Raw genomic sequence first — 12,405 nt, 5'->3', positions numbered from 1 at the left:
GGGTAGGAGAGAAACTCAAAAGGATCGCCCGAGAGGAAACTGTAAGGGAGAGGACAGAGCGGACAGAACAGAAAGAAGCCAAGAAGAAAGTGACTGGGGCGGGGAGAGGCCTGTGAGTCAAGTGCATACGAACTCGGATACAGAGCCCCCAGCACCTAGGTGTTCCCTGCCTGCAATCCCAGTGTCCAGAGGCAGACACAGCAGGACTCCGAGAGCTTGCCCCCAACACACTCCAGGTTCAGTGAAAGACACTGCTCAAAAAACAAAGACAGAGCTGGGCAGACAGATCAGTGGTTAAGTGTACAGGTCAGAGGCAAACTCACGTCTCCAGGTGAAATGGCAATAACTTTCACCAGCTGAGCCATCTTGCCGGCCCCACCTGATGGATGATAAGGTCCATCCACTTGCTGCTTACAGAGGACTCAGGTTCAATTCCCAGCACCTGTATGAGAGCTCACAACATGCTGGAATTCCATTTCCAAGGAATCTGATACCCTCCTTTGGCCTCCTGGATACCAGGCATATAGAGACACAGACAAACGTGCAGGCTAAATCTTCATATTTATAAAGTAAAATAGTATTTTAAAAATATTGAGAAAATAGTCATGTCTATCTGTGGGCTCCATATATATGCATATGAGCTCCTACATACACATACTACACACAGATGCAGCACACATGTATTCCGCCACACACACATGCACATGCACCATTACACACACATGCACATATATATATACATGCACTCCTTTATGCACATGCACCCTTCCATGCACACGCACATATGTATACATGCACTCCTCCATACACATGCACCCTTCCACATACATGCACATATGTATACCTGCACTTCTCCATGCACATGCATCCTTCCACATACATGCACATATGTATGCACATATGTATGCATGCATGTGCACCCTCCCACATACACATATGTATACAGCACATGCACTCCTCCATGCACATGCATCCTTCCACACACATGCACATATATACATGCACTCCTCCATGCAATGCATCCTTCCACACACATGCACTCCTCCATGCACATGCATCTTTTCATACACATGCACATATGTATACATGCACTCCTCCATGCACATGCACCCTTCCACACACATAAAAAATATCTGTTGTCTTCTTTTTAAATGGTTGCTGCCTTTTAAGCTGCAGCTATCCAAGACAGCAGCTGTAACTTGGCCGCTGCCAGCAGTGGTTCAGCAGCAAGGGCCACACAGCCTTGAGGAAATTCTGTTCCCTCAGGCACCAACTCTTTCAAAGCTACTAAGAGAACGTAACTAAATCTCTGTCCCGCTAAAGAACTCAAGATTCAAAGACTAAAGGAGGTAGAATCCTGCTTCCCAGAGACACTGAATAGCAAGCAGCTCACCTCCTCCATCTCCCACGAAGTCCTCGTGCTTTTTCTCGCCCCTCCTTATAAACCCTTCTCCACCTGGCTCCTCCCTACCACTTCCTGTCAGCTAGTTGCTGACGCAGCCTCCTGACTGCAGGTGAATTTTATTTAATCAAACACATCTTTGCATCATTAAACAAAAGTTCCAGAGCATAAACAAAAGTAGCACACCTTAAAATAATATTCTATAACAAATATCTTTAAAACTAAGTGACTTCAGTAAATCAGGGCTGGAAGGAGAGGCGACTAATGAGGGAGAAACAGCAAAGACTGAGCAGCCTCGAAGCCAGGTGCACACAGCTTCAAGGGTATTAAAAATGCTATTAAACAAACAAGCAATAAAAAACTCGCAGGCTTTATATGTAAAGACACTTACTGCCAAGTGTTATGACCTAACTTTGAGTCCCAAGACTCACATATTGGAAGGTCAAAAATGACTCCGGCATATTGTCCTTATCTTCATATGTATGCACTCCCCCAACACACAATAAAAAGATGTTTTAGCAGAAATGCATCATGAACAAGTATGCACCAAGTAAACAACTGCCAGCAAGGACTCCGGTGAGAGTCACGGAGACTGAAAACTAGGGATTGCAAAGGCCATGCCGCAAGTCTAAGGACGGCACACTTCTCAAAGTCTGCTACCGTTAATTCCTGCTTCCTGACCATTCCCGTAAATTATATTTATTCTCTTTCCTTCAGAAGCCAGCCTGCCATCATGCCATAAGCATGCCTTATATTAAACCTAAGAAAATACAAAGACAGACAGACAGACAGCCTTCAGAGCTCCTGGTGAGCCCAGTTTTTTTTTCTCCAAAGTAGTATCTTTATTTTTTATTTTTTTATTTTTTTGGATTTTTCAAGACAGGGTTTCTCTGTAGCTTTTTTGGTTCCTGTTCTGGAACTAGCTGTTGTAGACCAGGCTGGCCTCAAACTCAGAGAGATCCTCCTGCCTCTGCCTCCCGAGTGCTAGGATTAAAGGTGTGCGCCACCACCGCCCGGACAAAGTAGTATCTTTAAAAGGTTGTAAATAGATATCATCCCTTCTTTTCTAAATAGCCCCACTCCTCAGTTAATGTAAAGACAAATTGACCCCTATAAAACATGCAATCCGAGGAACCATACACCCCCACTTAACACACTCCCTAACACGTATGTTCATCAGGCCAACAGTGACGCTTCTATCAGGTCATCTCTGCAAAGTGGCTTGCCAGCCAATGTGTGAAAACTGAAGTAGTGGTGTGTCACGGTCTTGTACCTTGAATGCTTCTTTTAAAAAAGGCCTTACATCCTTCGCACGACCAGACGCCGTAGTGATACCCAGATGCGTAATCGCTGCAGACCGCGCAGAAGTGAGCATCCCTCTTTGAGTTCGGACTTGTAACAGGGCTGGCATAACTGCCCCCACTAAGCTTCCTTTTTAGTGTCTCTCTGGGGGAGCAGAGAAAAACAGACATTGTAAAAGGGCACGAAAGAGAGAACAAGGGCTTTCCAGAGATGGATGGATGGATGGGTGGATGGATGGATGGATGGACGGACGGACGGACGGACAGATAACATGAACTTTGCCAAATGTAATTTCTTTGCCTTCCAGAAACCTGTCATCAGATCACAGAGAGCCCAGTGTTGGGGCTGACTGGCATTTGAGGGCGATGGCAGTGTGCACAGGTCCTCTGAGGCTGAGAGACATGGCAGCTCAGTAGTTTTAAGGAGAAAGTGCTCCTCAGAAGAGCATCAGGGACAGTGGCTCCCACCCCCTAGTTTTGCCACATGTTTCTTCTGGGAAGGGAAATAGTAGAGGTATGACTAATTTAGAAATGACAGAAACCTTTCTGATGGTAAGTTTGTCTAAATATTAGCAGGACTTTAATGAGAATCTGAGAGGTTATGAAAATGTCATCCTTTAAACGATAAGTAAGTGAAAAGTATTAATCATAAGATGTGACCCACAGTTTTTATATTTATCTTACCAATAAATAAAAAGATTAAGAAAAAATTAATTTTTTTCTTTTCTCAAAGGTTGTTTTGATTGATTTGATTTGGAGCTCGGAGGTGCTGGGTTTGGGGTTCTTGGGGTGGACCCAGAGCCTCATGAAAATTAAACCCACCCCCTAGCACTGAGATGGATGCCCCAGCTCCTATTTCCTCTAAGTTTTATGAGAATGTCTGAAAGTAATGCTCTTCTTGTTTATTTATTTTTTGTTTGTTTTTTGAGACAGGATCTCTCTAAGCAGGCCTGGCTGTCCTGAAACTCATTATGTAGACCAGGCTGGCCCCAAACTTTGAGATCCGTCTGTCTCTACCTCCCGAATGCTGGGATGAAAGGAGCGTGCTACCACACCCTGCAAAGCAATACACTTTCTAGTTGGTGTGCCATAACTCAGTGCTCCCTCCACAGTCATTGCTAGCACCAAAAATCTTACATATTAGACAGAAGTCATCTGTCGCTTGGCCATGTATTTGGGGTTCAACTTGTTTTAACTTCAGAAGTGTTTGCTAGGCTCCTACAGTGAGTTCCTCCTTGGTCCTTAGCGCCGCCTGAGCTCATCACTAAAGCCTTGTCCCATTATCTTTCCTGGCTCTGCTTGGCTACATTGTGGAAGTTGTAGTGCTACCATGGTTACTTTCATCCTGGAAACAATTTGTCATCAACAGTGAGTTACCCATCATTTTACAGTAAGACTCTAATCTGACTGTAAGAAACAAACGAACAAACGAACAAACATTTAAAACCCAACACCTTCACCAAAACCCAACTGACATAAGTGTGATGATTGCTACATAAAGAGAACATGCATTACAACGTACTTTCTCCAAATACCCACCCATAAGCACAACTTTTTAATAAGAACTAGACTATCAGAATAGGACAGAGCAATATGTCTCTAGTATCCTAAGCAAGTGACAAAATAAAGTCCCTGTCTACCACATGTCTTTCTTCTTACTAAACTGGGAAGTGAGGATCATGCCACCATCCATGACTCAGATGAAGACAGGGCTGTACCTGTTCACAGGTAAGGTGTGTTCTAGTGGTCTTGCTTCATACCAAGGACTCTTTTGAGGTTCTGCATACAGAAGCGATGACTGACAATGGGTTGCTAAAGGAGAGAGGTGTCCAGAAGTTGGCCATAGCACATTTGGGCTTGCGGTCTGTCGAACATGCCCGCCTTCCAGGCTATTGGTGCCGCTGGGAACACTGTAATTTACTACCGCCGGACTATAGAATGCCATCGCTGAGTATTCGTGGCGGTTCTCTACGTAGGAGGAAGGGATATAGATGGGGCCATGCTCCAGTGGTAGGATGGACTGGCTACAGTTGTAGGAAGCAGGGGAATTAAGGCTCGAAGGTGAGTTTTTGATATCCATGTCTTGAGCAGGTAGCAGCTGAGAAGAGTCCTTGTGGGAAGGTGTACAGACGGACATTGTGTTCTCAGAGACTCAGGGGCAGGTGTAATAGCTGCAAAGGAAAGCAAACAATGTTTAGTTAGTTCTCCCTACAAGAGTAACTGAGAAATATTCCTTTTTGCTGGAGGCAATGGTGCTTACCTACAAGCTCCAGCACTCAAGGAGGCTGAGGCGGGAGGATTTCAAGTGCCAGGCCTGCTTGGGCAACAGAGTGAGACACAGTCTCAAAACAGAAGAGAAGAAAAGAGGAGAAGAGAAGAGAGAAGAGGGCTGGAGAGATGGCTCAGAGGTTAAGAACACTGGTTCTTCTTCTAGAGGTCCTGAGCTCAATTCCCAGCAACCACAAGGTGGCTCACAACCATCTGTAATGAGATCTGGTGCCCTCTTCTGGCCTGCAGGCAGAACACTGTATATGTAATAAATAATTAAATAAATAAATAAATCTTTAAAAAAAAAGAAAGAAAAGAAAGTGGAAATGGGACTATAGCATAGTAGGTAGAATACTTGCCAAGCTCGCACACAGGACAGGAGGCCTTGACTTTGATCCCTAGCATTGCATAAATCAGGGATGGTGGAAGACCTTTGTAAACCCAGTATTCAGGAGGTGGAGGCAGAAGGATCAGAAGTGCAAGGTCAGGAGTTCAAGATCAACATGGGTTATATGATACTATAGCTCAGAAAAAGAAAAAACAGGGCAAAATGACCCAGTGAGCAAAAGTGTTTGCTCAATCCCAGAACCCAAGGTGGAAAGTGAGATTGCCTGAAAGGCAAACACATACCACAGCGTCCATACGCCCACTCTTTTGCCGTCTCTCATCCGTCTCTCTCTCTCTAACACACACACAGGATTTTGTCAGTCTATTGCCTCTAAACTTTAAAAGCACCCTTCATTATAGGATTTACATAAAAAAAAGAAAAAAATAACAGAATTTCTATTAAAACCAAAGTGAGCTCAGTAGAGGGTGCAATAGAGACACCGTGGGACAAAGGCTTGCTGCAACTGCTGGCCATGGCAGGCAGTATGAATGTGAGAATCCAGGGTGGATCTCGGCCCAGTCAAAGGTCCAGAATGAAATCTCTTGGCAGCCTTGCAGTCCGCGTGGCAATGGCCTTTTCACAGGCATCCCTCTGAACTATGACCCAAAGGTTGAACTTTGCAGAATCACCCATTGCACAAGCCTCATCACCCTGACAACTTACCTGCTCTGAAGGCCTTCTGCCCTTGAGGGAACCCAGATTCCCACTTTGTTTGCATGACTTGGTTTCTGGCCGCCAACCACTGAACTGCATTTTAGAGGGGACCGATGGCTTAATCAGCAATCCTAGATCCTTTAAACCTGCAGACATCACTGCGAGTTATGTCTGTGAGTCCATGGCCAAACCTCACCCTGTCCAGCAAGCTCTAAACTCCTTCAGAGTTGGATATTCTCCAATGTGGGTACTCTCCCTCAGCGCTAAGGGGTCAAAAGAATCTCTACAAAGTTCATACTTGTCTCTTCTTTTAGCTTGTTTTATGTTTTTTCGAGATAGGGTTGCTCTGTGTAACAACCCTAACTGTCCTGGAACTTGCTCTGTAAACCAGGCTGGCCTTGAACGCATATAGATCTTCCTACCTCTGCCCCCAAGTGCTGGAACTAAAGGTGTGCCACACCATACCTGGCTTATCTCTTTTTTTCTTTTTTTCTTTGTTTTGTTTTGTTTTGTTTTGTTTCAAGACACGGTTTCTCTGTGGTTTTGGAGCTGTCCTGGAACTAGCTCTTGTAGACCAGGCTGGCCTCGAACTCACAGAGATCCACCTGCCTCTGCTTCCCGAGTGTTGGGATTAAAGATGTGTGCCACCACCATCTCTAGCAATAGCAAAGCAGACCAAGTGTAGATACTTCAGGTTTTTTGCTTTGTTTTGTTTTGTTGGTTTTGATTTTTCAAAACAGGGTTTCTCTGTAGCTTTGAAGCCTGTCCTGGAACTCGCTCTGTAGACCAGACTGGCCTCGACTCAGAGATTCACCTGCCTCTGCCTTCTGAGTGCTGGAGTTAAAGACATACACCACCACTGCCCGGCCTTATCACTTCTTATAGTTAGTATTTCTTTGTATTAAACTTCCCTTGTTGACGGTGTCATATAACTCTATGTTCTTATTTGAGCAAGGCTGCTAGACCAACAGAATAAGCAATCCAAAGATTCAAAGGTAGGGGAAATCTGGTGGGTAATAACGAGGTCCTTTGGAAGAAGAGCAAATGCTCTTAACCACAGAGCCGTCTCTCAAGGCCCAGTCCTATCTTAACCCACCCCTCTCCGTGCCTGTATCATCAGTGTTTCGGCTCCATGATCATACTTCAGTACACCGTTTAGCTGTATCATCGGAGCATGTCTGATGCTGCCAAATCCTTAACCAAAACACGTTAAAGTACTTTAAACAGGGCACTTCCTAACAACCGAGAGCAAGATACATAAGCTCTTGACATGCATAGCAACTGTGTTTATACATAAAATTTGGAGGTAATAATTAAAATTTAAATTTCTTGAACATTTAAAAAAATAAAGAGAATAAGAGAGAAGTTATCCTCTCACTTCCAGATGCATACAGAGTCCTGGTATGAACATCCCCACACTGTCATAGACATCATGCATATATGCATACAATAATAATCATAACTAATTGGACTAGACAGATGGCTCAGCGGTTAAGAGCGCTTGCTATCTTTCAGAGGACCGAAATTCAGTTCCCAGCGCCCGCATAAAGTTACTCACTACTGCCTACAACTCCAGCTCCAGAGGACCTGACACCTTCTTCAGGCTTCCACACGTACCACATGCTTATGCACATATATGTACATACACATACCCCTAAACATAAATAATAAAATTTTATTTTTTTTTAATTTTGTTTTTTGAGACAGAGTTTCTCTGTGTAGCTTTGGAACCTGTCTTGGAACTCGCTCTGTAGACCAGGCTGGCCTCGAACTCACAGAGATGCACTTGCCTCTGCCTCCTGAGTGCTAGTATTAAAGGTGTATACCACTACGCCCAGCTTAAAATATTTAAATAATAATTTAAATTGATTTTTTTTTCAAGATGGACAGTGCCTGAAGAAGAGCAGCACCTGAAGTTATCCTCTTGCTGGCACGTGTGTGTATATACATACATGTGCGCATGTGTACCCACACACATACATATACACAAAAAATAACGAATAGTCCCAGGGAAAGACATGAACCTGAAAAAAACGCTTTCCCTTGTTCGGCTGGTCAGTGAACACAAAATTTAAAACAACAGAGAACTGATCCCATCGTCCCTTTTCCCAGCCTCAGGCACACACCATGGAAGGGCAAGTGCCAAGATCACCTAGGCATCAGCCAGCTGCCACGACAATGTCACCTAGAAAACAGGGAGCTCATATGCTAGCGATGTCACCAGTCCATTTCCGCAGTTTTTCTACCAAGCCCCAGTCCACGCGGGATTGCTGAGAGCCACTGCGGGAGGGCGGCTGTCAGAACCAGGCTTGGCCTTTGGCTGAATAGCTTTCGATACGTCCAGATTCGTGTTGCATCTTGGATAACTAGTAGCATAATCACTGATAACAGAAGCTTTTCTTCCTAAATCACAGCCCCGGAGAAGCTTTTGTACACTCAGGGTTATGCATGGTGTGCTAAAGTACTAACTGGGAAACACATTTTGGATCTCAAGCTAAAAAAATAAATAACTTTAAAAAACCCCAATACTGACAGTGGATTCTTTTTAATTGAGCTCTACATTTTTCTCCACTCCCCTCCTTTTCTCCCCTCCTCTTCTGCCCTTGCCCATGACCCCCAAGCTCCCAATTCACCCAGGAGATCTTTTGACAATGGTTTTACGGAGAAGGAAAAGGTTGGCCCGGAAATAACACGGCATTCCACAAAGAGCAGACAGACTTACAAATCCAGCAAAAGGAGAGAAATGATCACCAGCCAGTCTATGTGTATTCTTGTGTATCCTGGCCCAGGGGACAGAACACAACACTGGTTCCCAGCCTCCGCTCTGCCCAACACCAGCTCCTAGACACACCACATAAATTCCTTGAACTTTCATATCCTTCTCAGCAGAGATGAGAGACATTGTGGATGCCCCTTTCCACGGTGCTCCGAGGGAGAAAGGAAGTGGCATGTGCTAAAAGCATTCTGCGAGGTATCGGAGGGCGATGCCAGCCGCTGACACGCCACTGGGCACGTCTCTCACATTGGTCAGGATTCCCAGACAACTGAAGACCGAGTGATTTCTGACCATGAAAACTTGCTTCTGAATTTTACTTTTTAAACCTGTGTTTGACAGAAGCCCACCACCACAAGCTGCCCAGACAGCGGGGCTGCTAGCTGTGTGTATGTCGACAAAATGTCACCTCCCCTGAGCGGGGCATCCTGGGCCTGCAGGTGTGGATAACTCTGACAGGTCACTGTCATCTTCCTCCACCTGTCCACCCGCCCCCTCCCTGCAGCATTCTATTCAAACATTCCAGTTTATACTCACCAGAGAGAATTTCACAAACAAGAAAAATACATATAAGTGCGTTTCTCCTCTTACTCCTTTCTTCCTTTCTTCTCTAAGACAAGATCTCATGTAGCCCAGGCTGGCCTCCTTAAACTTCCTGATCTTCCTGCTTCTACATTCTGAGTTGAAGAATAATAGATAAGGACCACCATGCCTGATTCGTGTGATGCTGTGGATGGAGGCCAGGGTTTTGTGCAGATGAGGCAAGTTCTCCACCAACTCAGTCACATTTTTTTAGCTATATCTTTTAAGCATCAAGCATTCTCGTGTGTTTCTGTTTAGCAGTTACTACCTTCATATGTATCTTTTCCAAAGCAAAATATTAAGGCCCTCAAACAATTTCATATTAGGAACAAAGAAAATTTATTCTAAAATAACTGACCAGTAATAATTGACTTACATGCAACTCTTTAAAACTATATGCGTTTCTTCCAAAATGAGAAAAAGTTAATCCTTCTATATCAAAATTCTTAGAGTGGTATTTTTTAGAAAGCTTAAATTCAACTGTCTATAAATAATACTGTAATAAGCATAATTTTTTGAGTGTCTATCACAACGTACTAAACACTGAATTATGAAATCTAATATCTAAATATTTAGTTTTCAAGGGCTTTGCATACAATCAACAAAAACTTACCAGCAAATGATTGCCTCAGAATTTTATGTAATCACTTTCTAATACATTGCATAAGATGACTTGGAGCATCAACTAACATTTTATCATGAAATATATTTTAAGGCATTGCCTGTTGAATTACAGTGTTTTAGTCTGCGCAAGGTACATAATGTTTATTAAAGGCAAATTATATATTTGATAGGTTGAATTTAGTACTAAGCTTTATCTTTTTATAAGAATACGTTCTGAGAAATGTCAAATCTGAGTAGATCCATTTGAGTTCACCTTGACACAGTCCTATATGTGCTTTTTGTTTATTTCAAACACACATCTTGAGTAAGGCTTAAAGTGTGACTTCTAACACGGCTCTTGAAACAAGAATTTCAGATTCATCTAGAAAACTTCTGGACATAAAACAGAGCCCTTAAGTTTCTTCTTTAACACTCAGCGATCTTTCCCTTCCGACAGAATGCCGGTTAGGGCAGTGCTTCTCAACCTTCCCGCAGCTGTGACCCTTTAACACAGCTCCTCATGTTGTGGGGATCCCCAATCATATAATTATACCACATGAAATACTACTTCATAACTGTAATTTTGCCAAACTTATGAATTGTAACTCAAATATTTTGGGGGATAGAGGTTGGTCCAGGGGTCACGACCCCAGGTTGAGAACCACTCCGTGGGCTTTCTTGGGAAAGAATGTGCTTTAGTTTCTATCACACTTTTCATTGTCCACGTAGGTCAGCTAATCTTCCCTTTCACTTTTCAAATAACATTTACACGGAGAGAGAGGATCATTACAGCAAAAATGAAATTTCAAGTGAAATTCTCACACACACACACACACACACACAGAGAGAGACCACTTAAAATAGAACAAAACTCCGTCCCGGTTCTGCTGCGAGCCACACCAGTCTGTCTGTCTTCTGAAATATAAGAAAAATCATCAAGCTCACTTTCTGAACAGAGCTCCACTCAAATTCAAAGTTTTGTTTTCCACACACAAAAACAATATTCGCTTGACCTAATTTTCCACTTCTGCCCTGAAACAGTCACCAGAGGTAACCGTGAAGAAGCAACAGTTAGCTTCCTTGCCGGCAAATAAGAGAGATCGGATTTAACGGAGCTCAGCCTATCCGGAAAGGAAAAAAAAAAAAAAAGTCTATTTCTGCCACGACTAAGGATTGCCAATCGACTCATTTTCAAGCTATGACACCTGCCTGAGACAGGCACATCCTCCCTGGTCCACGATGCTCGGGCAAGAAGCATCATCATTTCATCCACTGCCAGGAACCCACGGAGAAAAACCACGGGAATTTTCTTTTTATAAAAAGACATTTATAGTCACACAACCAACCCAAAAGTCAATAAAAATTCGTGTTCCCAGTAGTGTTCGAGACGGTCGCATCCATCCCGCGGCCCCTTTATTGTTCTAAATACTGCTGGCTTCCCGTTGCGGGAATCCACACCGTCAGTGAAACCACACTCTGCGCAAAAGGGCACTTACCTGGCAGGTAAACATTCTCTTTTTTGCATTCTCTACATGCAGACACGTGCTTTCCTCGGTCCCCGCGCGGGACTCGCAGTTCACTGGCTATCGCTCAGCCCTGCGGTGGCTGCCAGACTCTACTCAGAGCAGATACCAAGGATGCCAGTCGCGGCACAAGCAGCTTCCTCCTGGACAGGCTCCCCGCCTCCTCTACTCCCGGGAAGTTTCAAGAGGTGATTCTAGAAGCCTCGGAGGAGGCAGGGACCTGGGAGTTCGTTTCAAAAAGACCAGCAGCTGCAGAGACTGCAAAGATTACCCACGACTAACGGCGTTAGTCCGTCTTCCTTTTAAAGACGATGAAGAGGGAGTGGGTGGTTAGCTAAAGAACCCACGTGACCACGATCCCGGAGCCGGAGATCTCCCGCACTCCTGCGCTGCGCCTCCAGATTCACTGGATGTACGCTTCCAGTCATCTCATGGTCACCCACTAGGGACACCCCCTCCCTTCCCAAGAGTCTGACAATGGAGGACAGAGATAGGGCCAGAGAATGGGCATTCTGACCAGGTCCCCAGGAATTCTGGAGTTGACAGTGCGGATCCACACTTGATCCTGACTCCAGACTTTGACCGACGTGGGTGTCATTAAATGCTTAAGTCTGACAGCTATTCTTGAGAAGCATGGTCCAGGCCCTGGGTTCGGGTAAAGCATCGAGATAGGAAGTAATAACGGAATAATGAAGCCAGATACATCCCTTTGCAGGGAGGGTTAGCTTGAGCCCCCAGAAAGGCAAGGCCACCGGCTGGAGCTAGAGGCGTGCACGCTGATCCATCAGAATCTGCAGGCTGGGGTGGGGAGAGGGAGGGAGGGAGGGAGGGAGGGAGGGAGGGAGGGAGGGAGGGAGGGAGGGAGGGAAGGAGGGAAGGAGGGAAGGAGGGAAGGAGGGAAGGAGGGAAGG

General features: G+C 44.7%; 1 protein-coding gene across 2 annotated transcripts in view; it reads right to left on the bottom strand.

Moving 5' to 3' along the window:
- The window catches only part of Esr2 (estrogen receptor 2), a 51,433-nt gene extending 39,554 nt beyond the window's left edge, over nucleotides 1-11,879 (bottom strand). For both annotated transcript variants that reach the window (XM_057782717.1, XM_057782718.1), the window contains exons 1-3: nucleotides 11,468-11,879; nucleotides 4,422-4,874; nucleotides 2,676-2,848 (exon numbers count right to left, since the gene is read on the bottom strand). In XM_057782717.1, coding sequence (XP_057638700.1) covers nucleotides 2,676-2,848; nucleotides 4,422-4,840 — 592 coding nt within the window. In that variant the 5' untranslated portion in view covers nucleotides 4,841-4,874; nucleotides 11,468-11,879. The remainder of the gene's footprint in view (nucleotides 1-2,675; nucleotides 2,849-4,421; nucleotides 4,875-11,467) is intronic.
- Nucleotides 11,880-12,405: the final 526 nt, after the last annotated feature.

The sequence above is a fragment of the Chionomys nivalis genome, chromosome 10 (genome assembly GCF_950005125.1).
Source record: "Chionomys nivalis chromosome 10, mChiNiv1.1, whole genome shotgun sequence".
NCBI lineage: Eukaryota > Metazoa > Chordata > Mammalia > Rodentia > Cricetidae > Chionomys > Chionomys nivalis.
Note: the sequence above shows the minus strand (reverse complement) of the source record. Positions and strands in the feature narration are given on the sequence as shown.